Source organism: Procambarus clarkii, chromosome 83 (assembly GCF_040958095.1).
Source record: "Procambarus clarkii isolate CNS0578487 chromosome 83, FALCON_Pclarkii_2.0, whole genome shotgun sequence".
NCBI lineage: Eukaryota > Metazoa > Arthropoda > Malacostraca > Decapoda > Cambaridae > Procambarus > Procambarus clarkii.
Genome location: NC_091232.1, coordinates 14808117 through 14825558, shown reverse-complemented (window position 1 = coordinate 14825558; position 17442 = coordinate 14808117). Strand labels below are relative to the sequence as shown.

At 44.8% G+C, this 17442-nt stretch overlaps 1 protein-coding gene across 2 annotated transcripts in view; it reads right to left on the bottom strand.

Moving 5' to 3' along the window:
• Positions 1-17442, bottom strand: part of LOC123768775 (neural cell adhesion molecule 1) — a 213303-nt gene that overhangs the window by 164877 nt on the left and 30984 nt on the right. The window contains exon 4 of one of the 2 annotated variants that reach the window (XM_045759563.2): positions 8353-8376. The exons of the other annotated variant lie outside the window; for it this stretch is intronic. Within the exon in view, the coding sequence (XP_045615519.1) occupies positions 8353-8376 (24 nt within the window). The remainder of the gene's footprint in view (positions 1-8352; positions 8377-17442) is intronic. 2 annotated transcript variants of the gene reach the window in all.

Here is a 17442-nt window from a genome sequence, read left to right as displayed (position 1 = left end):
AGCTGGAAAATATGGAGCTGGAATTGTAAACATATGATGTTCAATATGACCAAAATGGTAAGATTAAAGATTTTAACATGAATTTTCTCAATATTTCTAATGTTTTTCTTCACTGTTTGAGGTAGTTGAAAAATTAACTCTCCATAGTTCATTTTCATATTTTATTTATGGTCTGACGCCTAGAAGCACTTTGCAAGACCACTTTTTACATTTTCAAAGACAATTTTACATACTCTGGACAGGGAAGTGGGTAATGGTGGGGAGGATAAAGGGGACAGGGGATTGGGGGATGGTGAGGGAGGACGAAGGGAGTGGGGAATGGTAGGGAGGACAAGGGGAGTGGGGAATGGTGGGGGAGGACAAGGGGACGGGGGAAGTGGGGGATGATGGGGAAGATGAGGGGACAGGGAAGGGGGAAATGGTAGGAAGGACGAGGGGATGGTGGGGAGGATGAGGGGATGGTCGGCCGAGCGGACAGCACACTGGACTTGTGATCCTGTGGTCCCGGGTTCGATCCCCGGCACCGGCGAGAAACAGTGGGCAGAGTTTCTTTCACCCTATGCCCCTGTTACCTAGCAGTAAAATAGGTACCTGAGTGTTAGTCAGCTGTCACAGGCTGCTTCCTGGGGGTGGAGGCCTGGTCGAGAACCGGGCCGCGGGGACACTAAAGCCCCGAAATCACCTCAAGATGGTGGGGAGGATGAGAGGATAGGGAGGAGGGAATGATGGATGGATGAGCAGATAAGGGTATAGGGGAATGAAGGGGAGAATGAGGAGACAGGGTGTTGGGAAATGGTTAAGAGGATGAGGGGACTGGGATAGGGGAGGGGGAATGGTTGGGAGGACGAGGGGACAGGGGAGGGAGGAATGGTAGGGAGGATGAGAGGATGGGGGAGTGGAGAATCGTTTGAAGGATGAGGAGACAGGTAAAGGGAATGGTGGGGAGGACAGGGAGACGGAGGAGGGTTGCTGTGGCTCAGCAATGCGTGGGTGGGTAAAGCTAATATTAATATATATATATATATATATATATATATATATATATATATATATATATATATATATATATATAATATATTATATATATGCGAACAAGCTTGAATGGTCCCCAGGACTATATGCAACTGAAAACTCACACCCCAGAAGTGACTTGAACCCATACTGCCAGGAGCATTCTGCTGGCGTACAGGATCCCATAACTTCTCGACCAACATGACCGGACAAAAGAGGATGATAGCCGAGGCTATTTCCATCTCCTCGCCGGCACTCGGTTGGTAATCTTGGGCATGGTATTTTATCAAATCACCTCATTCTTTGGGGCACACGTGAGGAACATAAATGCGAACAAGCCTGAATGGTCCCCAGGAGTATATGCAACTGAAAACTCACACCCCAGAAGTGACTCGAAGAAGTGAGTTTTCAGTTATATATATATATATATATATATATATATATATATATATATATATATATATATATATATATATATATATATATATACAGCAGCAAAAGCTGCAAACATCTGAACAGCAGGGGCACAAAGACAGACTGCAGGCTGGAAGAATGAAAATTTCTGCGGATGACCTGGGAGACCTGAGCCCTGAAAACAGGGAACAAACGGAACCGAATCAACCACAGCGCATCCCCAGACACGGTATGCAGGCAACGGCAAAAAACACAACCTGACAACACAGGATGCACCCCCGGTCAAACCAATCAAGCATCAATAACCCAAGAACCCCTCCGGAAAGCAGCCGTCTCGACCGTTGCCAGGACGGAGAAAGGTTGCACACGTACAAATCTACCACCAATACCAAAGAGTAGAAACCTGAACCTAAGGGGCTACCACAAACTGAGGAGAAGATAAGAAGGCACCCTGATCAAGGACCAGGATGGCTCAGGCGACGCATGAGCAGGCCGGAGGTGAAACAAAACATGAGAAAGCGTATGAAACGTCATACTGTCGCCAAGACGAAGCTTGCAGGTGGAACATCGGCAACAAAGCCACCTGAACACTACAGGGATGGTGATACCCACGTCAAAATATCAGACGCGAAGAGCCGAGGAGAAACCCGAAACAATCACATACAGGACCGATCCAACCTGCCGAAAGAGGTGGAGCCGCGGGAAAATGCCCCGGGTTCGAACACCTATCAAGCAGCATCTGAAAATAAGGCTGGGCTGGCCACCAAGAAACCATAAGGACTGCTCACGTGGGAATGGGCTGGAACCGAGCCAGAACCCGAAGCAACAGCTGGACCGGGAGAAGAGGAACAGGTACCCCCACCTCGACCAGTCCTGCCGAAAAGCATCCACCGTGAATGTCTCGCAGGTGGGTAAGGGCGCCACATAAAATGGGCGACGCCTAGACCACGCCGACTCGAAGACGTCCACAGCCAGGAGTCCACACGTCCGACAGAGCCAACAAAATGAGTCGGCGACGACTGGCCAATCTGCGAAGAGAGGAATGAACTGAGACAGCTGTCCGCCAGGATGCAGGACACACACCCTGGACATGAACCTCACGGTTAACCAAACCCCCTGTGGTTCCGGCAAGAACCGCCAGAAAACAGTCCGAACAGAGCTGAATGGTAGAGCACTAAATGACCCAAACCCTCCGAAGCGCAAACCAGACAGCCACGAACTCCTGAACCGTGCTGTGAGCCCGACGGACGGACAGACTCCTCCAACCTCGGCCGACCTGGTGAGCACTGGTCACAAAGCCCCAGCCGAGAGATGACCCGTCCGTGAACACATCGAGCGAAGGCTCGGGGAGGTGCCAAGGCACGGAACCCCGAAAACCCCAAAGAGGAATCTGGTGACGCAGCACCAACATAAGATCCCTAGAGAAACAAACCCAACAAATGCAAGAGGTGGAAGGGGAGTCTCCGAAGGAACCAAACAGACGCCGAAGCCAAACCCGACCCAGCGGGCAGACCAGCACGTCGAAGTTCAGACTCCCGCACAACTGCTCAAGCAACCGCTGAGCAACCCGGGACCCCCCTCATGTACAGCCGAAGGCGGGACCACAGCTGCAGTAACACTTCTGGAGGGAAAGACAATGAGTGGCCCAATAGCCTTAAACAAGGCTCAGGTCCGAACCCGGGACGGAAACAGATGGAATGGCCTCCAGATCACCAGGAAACCAAACCCGGTGATCTGGAAAGAACCACACCCCTGGTGAGCAGACAAGTGGACTGACTGGGAGCCCACACCAGCCAGTCGTCGAGGTAGGCCAGACACCGAATCTCAGACTCAGACAGGGCACTAAGATCTGATAAAGATGCAAAAAATATACCCAGTGCCCATTACAAAATAGGGAAAGCAACAAAAGCAGCAAGTCTGAAGCCCCACCACCAACTGTGCCAGTCCTAGAAAACTGGAGAGGAACGTGCCAAGAAGTGACTTGGAGGTCCAGGGCCACCATCCAGGCAACCGGCCCCAACAGAAGCCGGACAGCAGACAACAGTCCTCCGAGGAGGGCATAGAATCCAGGGCGCAGACTGAAGAAGTCCAGAAGAACTGCAAATGCGAAAGGCCCATGACTGCAAGGAGCAGACGGGAACCTCAGAAGGATGGGGCGGATCGACCACGTCCAATGCACCCACTAAGATGACATGACGAAGAGCAGGGGAAGAAGCCCACCCCGCCAGCTCTGAACCTCCCAAAGGGGGAAAAGCCATCTACCGACGCCACCAGAGGCCGGAAGACAACCAAAAGTGCCCACCAACAGCGGGACCATGTGAGAGTCAACAAAGCAAGCTGCTTCCCCAGCGCCCCGTTAACAGAGAAGGGAACAGAACCCCTTCCAAAAGAAAAAGTACATACACAAATACACATTGTGCATATGTATGTGTATATACATAAACACACAAGATATGTTACACACATGTGTGTATATGTTGCAAAAGAAAAGTACCAGTAGCCGACCAGTGGGCAGAGAGCACCACGCCGGCCAGGCAAAGAAGGCACAAAACTGCATCAAAAGGCCCACCTCGACAGCAAAACCTCAAAATCCCAGCACGACCACAACATGTGCCAAAACCCAAAAAGATCAGTCTGCAAGCCAGGAAGACCCCGGAACCCCAGAAGACCGAACCGGGTCACACGAGGAAACAAAGCCCCCTGAACCCACAAAGGGGGCCCAAGAGGAAGAAACCTCCGGAACGAAACCAAAGAACCCAAAGGAACCCAGAATCGCACCAGGGGGAGCCCAAACAACCACATTTGCCAGCAGAGAACACCACAGAAAGGCAAAGCACAGCTCCCAGACAGAACCCCCTGGGAAAACGGTCATAACAGACCAAAACCGAGGGACAAGGTGTGGGAGCAAGCATACCAGCCAGGGGACACCGAGTCCAAACCCAAAGGCCCAGACCCAAAACAGACTAAATGGATGACCCGGTGTAAAATCAACACCGAAACGTTCCCAGAGGAACAGGCAACGGGCAGAAAACACCAGAAAAGCAAAGAAACGACGACAGGAGAATAAAAACCCCTGAAAAAAGGTGAAAACTCACCCACGAAGCTTGCTCGCACACCTAGTCGCATGTAAACAAACAGCAACGCCACCCTGGTGGCCACGCAGGGAAACCGGCAGACGAAAATGGCCGCCAGCCGGGAGTGTCACTGACGCTAAAGATACAAAAACACGCCAGCAAAAGTGGGAAGCAAGCAGACTGGATGGGCGAAAAACGCCGCCCAACAGCAGAAAACCCAGGCAGGGGCAAACCGCCCCAGAACTGCTAGCAGGCACCCCCCACAGCCCCGGGAACCAACAACAGAAGCCCCGGGGCAGAGCCGTCCTCCAAGCCCTCCGCCCTTAAAGAAAAGCAAGAGTCCATGGGAAAGGAAGCAAGAAAGGGCCGCTGGTAAGACCCAGAAGCTATGGCAGGAGGAACCGGCTCGAAAAACTTCCGTCCCCCAACCCGAACACGGCAGCCCCCGAAAACCGCCCGAGTCTCGGCCCCAACTAAACCCTGTGGGATTTGTTGGGGCCGACCCGAAAACTCACAGACAGTCCGGAGCCGGGAACAGGGAGGGAAAGGGGCGAACAGCACCTAACCAAACGGGGCGGCCAAGGGGCATTCTAGTGGGAAACCAACCTAGCATGTTGCAGCAACCTAACCTAGCTTGCAACACAGATGCCGCCTGTACTCTGAATAGTAATAACATCAGGAGAGTACTGGAGAACAAGCAGAGAATCTCTTGCAAGACTCTGGGTCAAGGTGTCAGCGACCCAACAGGCAGTATGACGGAGGTAAAAGTGGCGACTGTCACCCGGAGACAAGGGCACAGCAACCAACGATCCCGTACAAGCCGGGTTGGAACCCGGAAGACACATTCAATGGTCCCCCGAGCCCAGACAGGGGTTTCCAGGGCCCGTAGGCTGACTGCTAAGGGAAGCCCGAGCAAGGTGTTGCTAACCGGTTAAGAAACCCAAACATAACAAGAGGGTAGAGGATAGCACTGAAAACCCTTGCAACGTGTACAATCACGGGGGCCTAGCAGAGGGCTGCCAAACACTACCAGTGGAACTATAGCCACACTAGGCAGACCCCCACCAGGCATGAAAATAAAAACAAAAGAAAAACCCCGCAAAAGTACACCATCTCCAGAGGCAACAGGAACCGGCCGCCGCTTAGGTGGCAGGCTGTGCAACACCTTGATGCCCTTGCACTGATGAGGTACTCCTGGCCACCGCACAACACAACACACGGCAGTGAACGCCACACAAGGCAAACACTGCCTAGGAAACTGAGGCCAGAGAAGCGTCTATCCCGGTTGACATTAGCTTACAAACTGAAGCTTGGCAGCCGGCACGGTAGGTCCGGGGCTCCCCCTACCCCTCTCGGGAAGGAAAGGACTCTGCGGACGATCGGCGCGGCAGTAAAGTGTGATGTTTGCTTGTTTCCTTGTGATTGTAGGAAGTTTCTACCTCTCTGTTCGTTTTTTTGTTTTAGTTTTTTACCATGTGGGGTTTGTTTTGTTATGCCTACCTTTCTGGGTGCCTAACCCCGGTCAATGGCAGATAAGGAAAACCCCAACCACAAAGGGGTTTTCCAGGGCCATTGCTCCCTGAAACCTCTCTGAAGGGGCCAGGTTTTGGCGCTGATCCCTGGTAGGTCTGAACTCCTTAGCTAATGTCCCGGTCTAATATAACATACATTAGCCCGATAAGCTCCAGGGAGCTGTAGGGGCTCCCCACAGAAAAAGTTTCAAAAACTGTTGGCATTCTTTCTAAGATCAGATATTATGTACCTCGCCCTGCCCTGCAGACACTATTACTCTCTCATCTATCCTTATCTCAATTATGGTATTTGTGCTTGGGGTTCTACTACCCAAAATCATTTACGTCCTCTAATTACTCAACACAAAGTTGCTATTAAGACAATATCTAACTCTGGCCCCAGACATCACTCAGTACCCTTACTCAAATCTCTGAATATGTTAGATATTAAGTCACTGCACATCCTCTCATTTGTATTTTATATATATAAAATGCTGAACTGTAATGTCAATCTGGCCCTTAAAAGCTTCCTAGAAGGTTGTAACAGATCCCATGAGCACCACACCAGAAACAAATATCTATTTGATATTCTAAGAGTACGACTTAGTCAAACTAGAAATGCTTTACAAAGACTGTACCTCTCCCAACAAGTTTAAGATAAAAACTAAGTACTACCTAATTAACTCAATGTAACCTATCTCACCCCTAAATGTCAACCCATGTCTACGATTTTAAACAATGCTGTTTGTTGACCAAATTGTATTTTTACTTTTTTTCTGCCATGTTTCCCCCCCTTTTTTCATGTTTTTTCTTTTTTTTTACACAATTTATACTTTAATCTCAATTAGTATTAAGTTGTGTAATAGTGGCTTTAGGCATTGTATATACTAGCTCTATCTATAAATCCATCAACTTTGTATCTCACCCTGTATACTTTATATACATATACACCCTGTATACGTATACATATACATATATACATATACACCCTGTATACTTGTACTTTACCTGAATAAATATTTGTATTTGTACAGTATTTGTATTTGTAACAAATGGCAGAAATGCCAGAAATGAAAAACAAAACCCCCCAAAACACAGAACAAACAAACTGGCAGTCAGAGTGAAACATCAGCCACTGCATTGAAGTCAGGTGTGCCAGCCGCAATGCGTCCCTCCCAGCCAATAACACTCCACTACGCAGGGCAAAACAGAAAGCCCAAGATCCTCAGCGTATCCCAAGGGCAAAGACAATGTCAAGCAACAAAGTCCTCAAACAGGGAGTGATTTCCGAATGCCCCAGGGAAGATAACTCTGACACGCAAGGGCAGTAATTATGGAGCACCTAGAAAAGGTCACCCTAGGCACATGCTGCTCCTGTATACTAAGACACCTGGCAAAATCCAGAACAGGAAATCGAGGCCAGAGGTGACCGATCCGACTGCCAGCACATCAGTTCAAGAACTGGAGAGGGGGGGGGGGAAGCAGGCTCCCGCTTCTCCCCTCCCCCCACGTTAGTGCTAATGAGCAGGAGTGCTAGTTGCATGAAGTGTTACTTGTTTGATTTCTTTCTAGTGGAATTATTCAGATCTTTTATGATGTAGATTGCATAGGTTAACCAGACAGAGATCTGTTTTGATTCGCCTTCCTCTCTGGGTCCTTTCCCTGTTAATGGCAATTATGACATTTTAAATGTAAAGTGCTCATAGGCCATTGCTCCCTGCACCTCTTTGAGGGGCCAGGTTCTGGCTTGTGGTCCCCAGTAGGTAGAAGGACTCCTGTGACTGATGACCTCAAACTATTATAGCACATATCAGTTCGGATAGCTTCAGGGAGCCGAAGAGGCTCCCCAGAGAAAACACTATACAAATGCTCTGTTAAAAAAAATCATTGCTATAATAAAAAACATTTCTTTTAAGACTTGAAATATTTAAGTAAAACATTAGTAAAAAACAGTTGTTCATAAGCTAATCAGCAATTAATTTTTTTATATTAAATCTAGTTTCCTATGTGCCCTTGATTTAGAAACGGTCCTAGAAGATTGTAAGACCAACTTGTAAATGAGCTGCAAAGTTCAACAATAAAAAAAACATGCTTGAATGTAAATTCACTCAAGCTTTACTAACTGGCCATTTACAGCATTTATATTTATCATGGACATTTAATGTTAATAAGAATCATCAAGCACCAGATTGGAGGCAACATGCTATGACATATTTAAAAATGTTTATTGCTAGATATGCACTATTTTCAGCCATCATTTGTTGTTGATTAGAGAAAACAGGATATGGCAAAGTTGAAGGGTATCTGCCCCATCTCTACCTGGATGATGCCACGGCACCCACCTTGGTATCTCGTTATAAGGCACACTGTAGGAGAAAGAGAGAAAACAGGAGAGTTTTGCTAAAGACCAAATAGTTTTGAGAGCACAATATTCTCATTAACAATTTTTGTATTTATCTTCAGAGGAAAGTAACTAAATACATTATCTAGCTTCTCTAAATAGATTTGGAAAAGGAAATTTGTGTTAGTATTGCCCCATGTAATACAAATAATTAATTAAATATATACTGTACCTCTTAATATATAAACTTTTTTGTAAAATAATATATGAGATCATGAATCAGATAAATAGGCTTTAACGTGGCTAACATATGTTATATATTCTAACAACAATTTTATGGAGAAAAGAATTAGAATATAGTGTGATTTGGTACCACCTTTTCTGACTTTTTTTTTCACCAATATGAAGATGTTCCTCAGGTGGTGTTCTGAGCACTATTTTTTTCCTCATAGTTGTTAATGGTCTTGCTTTCTCCCTACCCTCTGGCATTTTCTTAGCCCTCTACGTAGATGATCTCTCTGCTGTTGCGTGGATATTTCTCCTTTCCTTCAATGCCAGCTTCAACGTGTGATTGATTCTGTGTCGTCCTGGGCCACCAATCATGGCTTGAAGTTCTCTACGTCTAAAAGACATAGGGAACTTGACTTTTAGAGTTATGACTTTTATTCTGAAGCAGGTAACTTTTTGTCCCACACTGTCACTCTATGGTTGTCCCCTTCTGTGTATGGATTCTGCTAAACTTTTTGGGATGATCTTTGACACTAAATAGTCTTGGTTACCCTGTGTTTCATATCTCTTAGTCGAATGCTCTGAAACTCTTCCATTACTTTAAGTCTTGTACTATATTTCCTAGGGAGTTGACCGATGCACACTCCTCTCTCGTACTGTCTTAAATTGAATATGTCTTCCCTTCCCTCTGCCTCTTCTTCAACCCTTTATTGTCATGACGCCCTGTGCCACACAAGGTTGTGCCTCAACTAGGGTTCCTTTCATTTATCCCCTACCCATTCCATGTACTCACCTATTTGTACTCACTATTTGTGCTTGTGGGGGTTGAGCTCGAGCTCTTTGGTCCCACCTCTCACTGTCAATCATCAGGTGTACAGGTTCCTGAGCCTACTGGGCTCTATCATATCCACACTTGAAACTGTGTATGGAGTCTGTCTCCACCACATCACTTCCTAATGCATTCCAGTTGACAACCACTCTGACACTAAAAAAGTTCTTTCTAATATCTCAGTGGCTCATTTGGGCACTCAGTTTCCACCTGTATCCCTTAGTGTGTGTGTCCCTTAGGTTAAATAGCATGTCCTTATCTACCCTATCAATTTCTTTGAGAATCTTGTATGTGGTGATCATGTCCCCCCCCCCCTAACTCTTCTGTTTTCCAGCGACCTTAGGTTTAACCCCCGTAGTCTTTCCTCGAAACTCATACCTCTCAGCTCGGGTACTAGTCTGACCTTACCTTGAGGTAACCTTGAGGTGCTTCCGGGGCTTAGCGTCCCCGCGGCTTGGTCGTCGACCAGGCCTCCTGGTTGCTGGACTGATCAACCAGGCTGTCGGACGCAGCTGCTCGCAGCCTGACGAATGAGTCACAGCATGGTTCATCAGGTATCCTTTGGAGGTGCTAATCCAGTTCTCTCTTGAACACTGTGAAGGGTCTGCCAGTTATGCCCCTTATGAGTAGTGGAAGCATGTTGAACAGACTCGGGCCTCTGATGTTAATAAGAGTTCTCTCTCAGAGCACCTGTTGCACCTCTGCTTTTCAACGGGTGTATTCTGCACATCCTGCCATGTCTTCTGGTCTCATGTGATGGTATTTCTGTGTGCAGGTTTGGGACCAGCCCCTCAATTATTTTCCACGTGTAAATTATTATGTATCTCTCCTGCCTGCGCTCAAGGGAGTACAGATTTATGCTCTTTAGTCTGTCCCAGTAATTTAGATGTTTTACTGAGTGCATTCTGTCAGTAAAGGATCTCTGCACGCTCTCCAGGTCAGCAATTTCTCCAGCTTTGAAAGGGGTTGTCATTGTGCAGCAGTACTCCACTCTAGAGAGCACAAGCGTTTTGAAAAGTATCATCATCGGTATAGCATCTCTAGTGTGTAAGGTTCTTGTTATCCAACCTGTCATTTTTCTTGCAGTTATGACGGCTACTTTATTGTGTTCTTTAAAGGTAAGGTCTTCCGACATGAGTACACCCAGATCCTTTACATTGCCTTTTTGTTCTATGTTATGATTTGCCCGAGTTTTGTACGTGGTTTCCGTTTTTATATTTTCATTTTTTCCGTAGCGCACGAGCTGGAACTTATCATCGTTAAACACCATATTATTTTCTGTAGCCCATAGAAAGACCTGATCTACATCTGATTGGAGGTTTGCTGTGTCCTCTATGTTGCCTACTCTCATGAAGATCCTAGTGTCATCTGCAAAGGATGATACAGTGCAATAGGTTGTGTTCTTGTCTATGTCCGATATGAGGATGAGAAAAAGTACTTGAGTGAGCACAGTACCCTGGGGGACTGAGTTCTTCACGGTTGATGGGCTGGATTTTATTTTGTTGATGATTACACATTGGTTTCTGTTAGTCAGGAAATTGTAGATCCATCTGCCTATTTTTCCGGTAATTCCTTTTGAACGCATTTTATGTGCAATAACACCATGGTCACATTCATCAAAAGCTTTTGCGAAATCTGTGTAAATTACATCAGCGTTTTGTTTGTTTTCCATAGCATCTAATGTCATGTCATATAGTGGTCCAGCAACTGCGACAGGCAAGAGTGCCCTGTTCTGAAACCATGTTGTCCGGGGTTATGGAGATGCTGTGATTCCATGTATTTTGTGATCTTACTTCTTAGCACTCTCTCAAAAATTTTAATGATGTGCAATGTTAGTGCTATCGGTTAGTAATTTTTTGCCTCTGCCTTATTTCCTCCTTTATGGAGTGGTGCTATCTCTGCTGTTTTTAGTATGTCAGGGATAATGCCAGTATCGAGGCTTTGTCTCCACAGAATGTGAAGGGCCTGCGATAGTGGTTTTCATACAGTTCTTGATGAATATAGAGTTCCAAGAATTCGGGCCTGGTGCAGAGTGCATAGGCATACTGTTTATGGCTTCTTCAAAATCCAGTGGGAATAGGGTGACGTCTGATATATGATTTGATGTTGGTATCATATCCATGAAAAATTCATTTGGGTTATCAATCTTTAGTGCGTTTAGTGGCTCGCTGAAAACAGAGTCGTACTGCTTCCTCAGTAACTCGCTCATTTCTTTGTGTTCATCGGTGAAACTTCCATCTCCCTTTCGCAGGGGCCCGATACTAGATGTGGTTTTTTATCTTGATTTTGCAGAGGAAAAAAAATATTTCAGATTTCTTTCTATTTCACTGATGGCCTTTTGCTCTCTTTGCCTCTCCTGGGTTTTGTATGATTCTTGTAGCTTGAGTTCAATTATTTCTATTTCTCTACCTAACCTTCTTTGCTATTCTTGAGGTAGGGTGCGACTCTCAAGTTGTTCTGCAATTCGTTTTCTTCGCGTATATAGGGAACGATGTTCCCGTTCCAATCTGCATCTCTTTCTCTTTTTTCTTAGGGTATGCGGTTTGAACATATTTCTAGTGCTACTGAGCTTATTTTTTCCAGGCACTGGTTCAGGTTTGCATTTTCTAGCTGTTCTTCACAGTTTATTTATGTGAAGTCCTGGTTTATTTGCTCCCAGTTTATCTGTTTATTATTGAAGTTGAATTGGCTGAAATCTCCTCCACCGGGAATCTGGACTGGATTTGATGGTCTATTCCCCATGGTTGTCAGAACTTCAATTAAGTTGTGATCTGAGTAACAGGTATTTGTATTCATTATGTTCCCGATCAATTCATCATTATTAGTGAAAATGAGGTCCAGCGTGTTCTTCTTCCTAGTTGGTTCTACTATATGCTGGTTTAAGGCAAACCTGTCGCACATCTGTAGCAGGTCATTTGATTGTGCCTATTCATTTAGGCTACTTCCTGGTACTCTTTCTGATATTACTGTATTAGCCAGGTGCTTCCATTTCAGGTGCCGTAGGTTGAAGTCCCCAAGCAGGATGATGTTCGGAGCTGGATTTATGAGGTTTTCCAAGCAGTGTTCTATTTTCAATAGTTGGTCTTTAAACTGCTGAGGGTTTGCCTCCGGTGACTTATATACAAGGACAATAACTACATTTAGGATCTCTATTTTGATTATCAGCACTTCCGCCATATCATTTGAGGTGTTTAGCAGCTCAGTACAGATGAGTGTGTCTTTGATGTAGAGGCTGACCCCACCCTGAAGCCGGTGTTTCCTATCACATCTGAAAAGATTGTACTCTGAGATCCATATTTCACCATCATGGTAGCCCTTTGTGTGAGTTTCCGTTATGGCTGCAAACAATGCATTCGCCTCATGAAGGAGACCATCTATAAAGTGAACTTTGTTGGATTTGGGTGTTTTTATACCCTGGATGTTGGCAAATATAAATGATGTTATTGTGTTAGTGGAAGTGCTGGATGCTTTACTTGGTGTTAATATCTGAGGCTCTGGTAAGGAGGCCACTGTGTTTGCGTCCTCTCTAGCATTTGACCAAGTTGGTGGTAGAGTCTGGTCATCTTTAGCCATTCTTCTCCTCCTCCTCTTGCTAAAAAATTATCCCGGTTGATGGAGTAGTGGCTGTTTTCATAGTGGCGGTCTGTCGGATTTATTCGCCTGGTACCTCTTATATGAAAAGCTGGACATTCAGCATTGAAGCACTCTTTCCTGTCCAAAGAGTTCTTAAGATTCTTGCTACCAGACTCAAAGGTCTGGTGGCAAACCTTTGAACCTTCTCCAGTTTAGGTTTATGCTTGACTAGATATGGACTCCATGCTGGAGCTGCATACTCCAGGATTGGTCTGACATATGTGGTATGCAAAGTTCTGAATAATTCCTTACACAAGTTTCTAAATGCCATTTTTATGTTGGCCAACCTGGCTTATGCAACTGATGCTATCCTCTTGATATGGGCTTCAGGGGACAGGTCTGGCATGATATCAACCCCCAAGTCTTTCTTTCTGTTTGACTCTTGAAGAATTTCATCTCCCAAATGATACCTTGTATCTGGTCTCCTGCTCCCTACACCTATCTTCATTACATTACATTTGCTTGGGCTAAACTGTAACTACCACTTGTTTGACCATTTCTTCAGTTTGTCTAGGTCTTTTTGAAGCCTCAAGCAGTCCTCCCCTGTCTTAATCCTTCTCATAATTTTGGCGTCGTCAGCAAACATTGAGAGGAATGAGTCGATACCCTCCGGGAGATCATTTACGTATATCAGAAACAGGATAGAACCGAGTACAGAGCCCCTGTGGGACTCCACTGGTGACTTCATGCCAATCTGAGATCTCACCCCTCACTGTAACTCTCTGCTTCCTATTGCTTAGGTACTCCCTTATCCACTGGAGCACCTTAGCAGTCACTCCTGCCTGTCTCTCCAGCTTATGCACCAGTCTCTTATGAGGTACTATGTCAAAGGCTTTCCGACAGTCCAAGAAAATGCAGTTTGCTCAGCATTCTTTTTCTTGCTTAATCTTTGTCACCTGGTCGTAGAACTCTATTAAGCCTGTAAGGTAAGATTTACCCTCCCTGAACCCAAGTTGCCGATTTGTCATGAAGTCCCTTCTCTCCAGATGTTTTACTAGGTTTTTTCTCACAATCTTCTCCATCATCTTGCATGGTATACAAGTCAAGGACACTGGCCTGTAGTTCAGTACCTCTTGTCTGTCACCCTTTTTTGCATATTGGGACCACATTAGCCATCTTCCATATTTCTGGTAGGTCTCTCGTCTCCAGTGACCTACTATACACTATGGAGAGTGGCAAGCAGAGTGCCTCTACACACTCTTTCAATACCAATGGTGAAATCCCGTCTGGACCAACAGCCTTTCTCACATCCAGATCCAACAGGTGTCTCTTGACCTCATCTCTCATAATTTCGAACCCTTCCAAGGCTGCCTGGTTTACTGCCCCCCTCTCCTAGAGCAGTGACCTCACCTTGTTCTATTGTGAAGACCTCCTGGAACCTCTTGTTGAGTTCTTCACACAATGTTTTTGTCATTCTCTGTATACCTGTTCTCGCATGTTCTAATTGTCATTACCTGTTCTTTTACTGTTGTTTTCCTCCTGATATGACTGTGGAGTAGCTTTGATTTGGTCTTGGCTTTGCTTGCTATATCATTTTCAAAATTTTTCTCTGCTTCTCTTCTCACACTAACATACTCATTCCTGGTTCTCTGGTATCTCTCTCTGCTTTCTGGTGTCCTGTTATTTTGGAAGTTACTCCATACCCTTTTGTTCAGTTCCTTTGCTTCCATACATGTCCTATTAAACCATGGATTCTTCTTTTGCTTCTTGGATTTTTCTTTTTTGGGCCGGGATGAACCTGTTTACTGTCTCCTGACATTTTTGTGTGACAGTCACCAAAAATACATGTATGATGTCTCATCATACTAATACATGTATGATGTCTCATCATACTAATACATGTATGATGAGACTGATGTCCTGCTGCTACATGATCACTGATAGTTACTGCCTTTGCTATCTTGCATGGTGTCTGCAACATCCTCATTCTCACCTTTGTCCAGCTTTGTCTGTTGCCCCTTAGGTAGGCCTTGTTCCCTTTCACAACCTTCTTTTTTTCTGTAAGTATGTATCACATGCAAGCTTCCCTTTTGGTTTGTGTTTGCAATGTCTCTCCTTGTATCGTTCTATCCTTGTTCCCATGGAGGGTCTCGCTTCCGAAGTTTTGCAAGACTTTGACCTACATGGTAAAAACTTCTACCCCTTCTACTATTATGAAATGACCTTTTTCCTTGAACATTTTTCTAAATGTTCATTCAATTGCCCTATTTACAGATGGGCTTAATTCTGATCAACGGTGTTGCTATTCCATAGTCTTTCCAGACCAAACCTGTATGTGCCACCTACCTCCCAGAAGATAGTATCTTAACAGCTGAACTGATGCAATTTTTTATGCAAACTGCTTTCCAACTGCTTTTCTGACATCAAAGCTCCTTTGTCATTGTGGTTGACTCTCACAGTGCCCTCATGGCTCTGAAGTTATTTAATCCTATGCATCCTGTTGTAGTCGAAATACAATATTGGCTGTTCCTTATCTCTAGCAGCTATAAAACAGTTGAGTTATGCTGGGTTCCCAGCCATACTGGTATTACCTTTATTGAGTGTACAGATGCTTCCGTTAACCCTGCAACTCAGCATCACAACCAGGGTTATTCACTGATTGTGCACACAGCAACCAGGGTTGTTTTAGGCCTCTCATGAAATGTAAAACTCCCACACATACACGGGGCTCACATTCACTTCCTCAGGACTCCAGTAATCAGCTCCCTATTTTGAAAAAAAAAATCCTGAGTCCCTCACTTTTCTTCTAGGGCCTTAGTAGAAAGATGAGGACCATGTCTGGCACATCACCATCCAGTGATTGATACAGTGATATTGGCACAGTGACATATGAATTTGTTTTAGTTCTGATAGCAAAAATCTGCTATCAGAACTATAACAAACTCTGTCTTCAGACAACACACAGCCCCTTTGTTTAAGTCTTTTAACATGCTCACTCCACACATTCGCATGTGCTATCTAAATGTACAAAACCTTGTTCCTAAATGCTAATCTTGATCTGAAACTTTTCCTTGATAGGTAATTACCTAAGTGTAATTACCTAAGTGTAGTTACAGGATGAGAGCTACGCTCGTGGTGTCCCGCCTTCTCAGCACTCTTTGTCATATAACGCTTTGAAACTACTGATGGACCCATGATTACCACACCAGAAATAAATCTCTCTTTAATATCCCAAGTCAAACTAAATCTGTGCAAACACTCCATGCAAATAAAAGGGCCCACTCTTTGGAACTCATTCCCTGATGAATTAAAAATTTGTCCAACACATGCCCTATTGAAAAGTAAAACCAAAAAATACCTAATTTCATCCTCATAGTTCCTACCTTGTGCCTCAAATTCCCACTGTATCTTGCAGTCCCCACTTCCCCAATATTAGTACTTGAGACATATATCTTTACTATGGTAATCAACTCAGTAAATTTAAATTGCAGTTATTTGTTGATATAAAACCTTGCTACAATGTACCTTTTCATCTTACCTGATATGTTAGATTAAGGATCTACTCGAAATGCTGTGTGTGCTAGTGGCTTTGCAAGAATGTAAAAAAATCTCTTATGTAATTTCACCAACCCATTGTACCTTCTTGTAAATAAAATATTTTTACTATTATTATTATTATTATTACTGTGTCTGAATATGCTGGATGACCATATGAGGAGCCATTGAACCTTTAACAACAGCAAATGATTACCATGTACTGGTATATATTTACAGGCAAACAGTGTGCAATGTCCCCGTGTCCCAGTCCCCGTGGCATAGTGGTAAGATGCTCGCCCAGTGTTTCATGAGCGCTTTGTCCTGGGTTCGTGGGTTCGTATCCTGGCCGGGGAGGATTTACTGGGTGCAAATCCTTAACTGTAGCCTCTGTTAAACCCAACAGTAAAATGGGTATCTGGTTGTTAAATGATTTGGTGGGGTTGCATTTTGGGGAACATAGGATTAAGAACTCGACCGAAATGCCATGCATGATAGTGGCTGTACAAGAACGTAAGAACTCTTGTATATACATAAATAAATTTGCAGTTATAGAATTTTGGCTTAACCGGTAAGCTGCTCTGGACTATTTGCCCCTTCAACACCCACAGGTGCAAAAAAAAAAAAAAAAAAAAAAAAAAAATCGTCTTATAAAAGTGTTCATTTATGTTCCCTGACCACGGGAAAAATAATAAAAAAAATCGTAGGTGGCATATTTTGGCCACAATAGGTGGGGAAGTCTGGCAAAAAAAAAAAAAAGAGGCGTTGACAGAGGAAGCGCTGGTGGCAGTCAGCTTTGCTCGAGCTGTAAGGCAGAGTTACCCCAAAGGTGAGTTGCCACAAAGGTGGTTGCAAGTGCCCATTTGCTCATTTTCATTTGGGAGTTCTGTCCACTAGTTTGTCTATTTTCGTCATTTTAACCAAAAT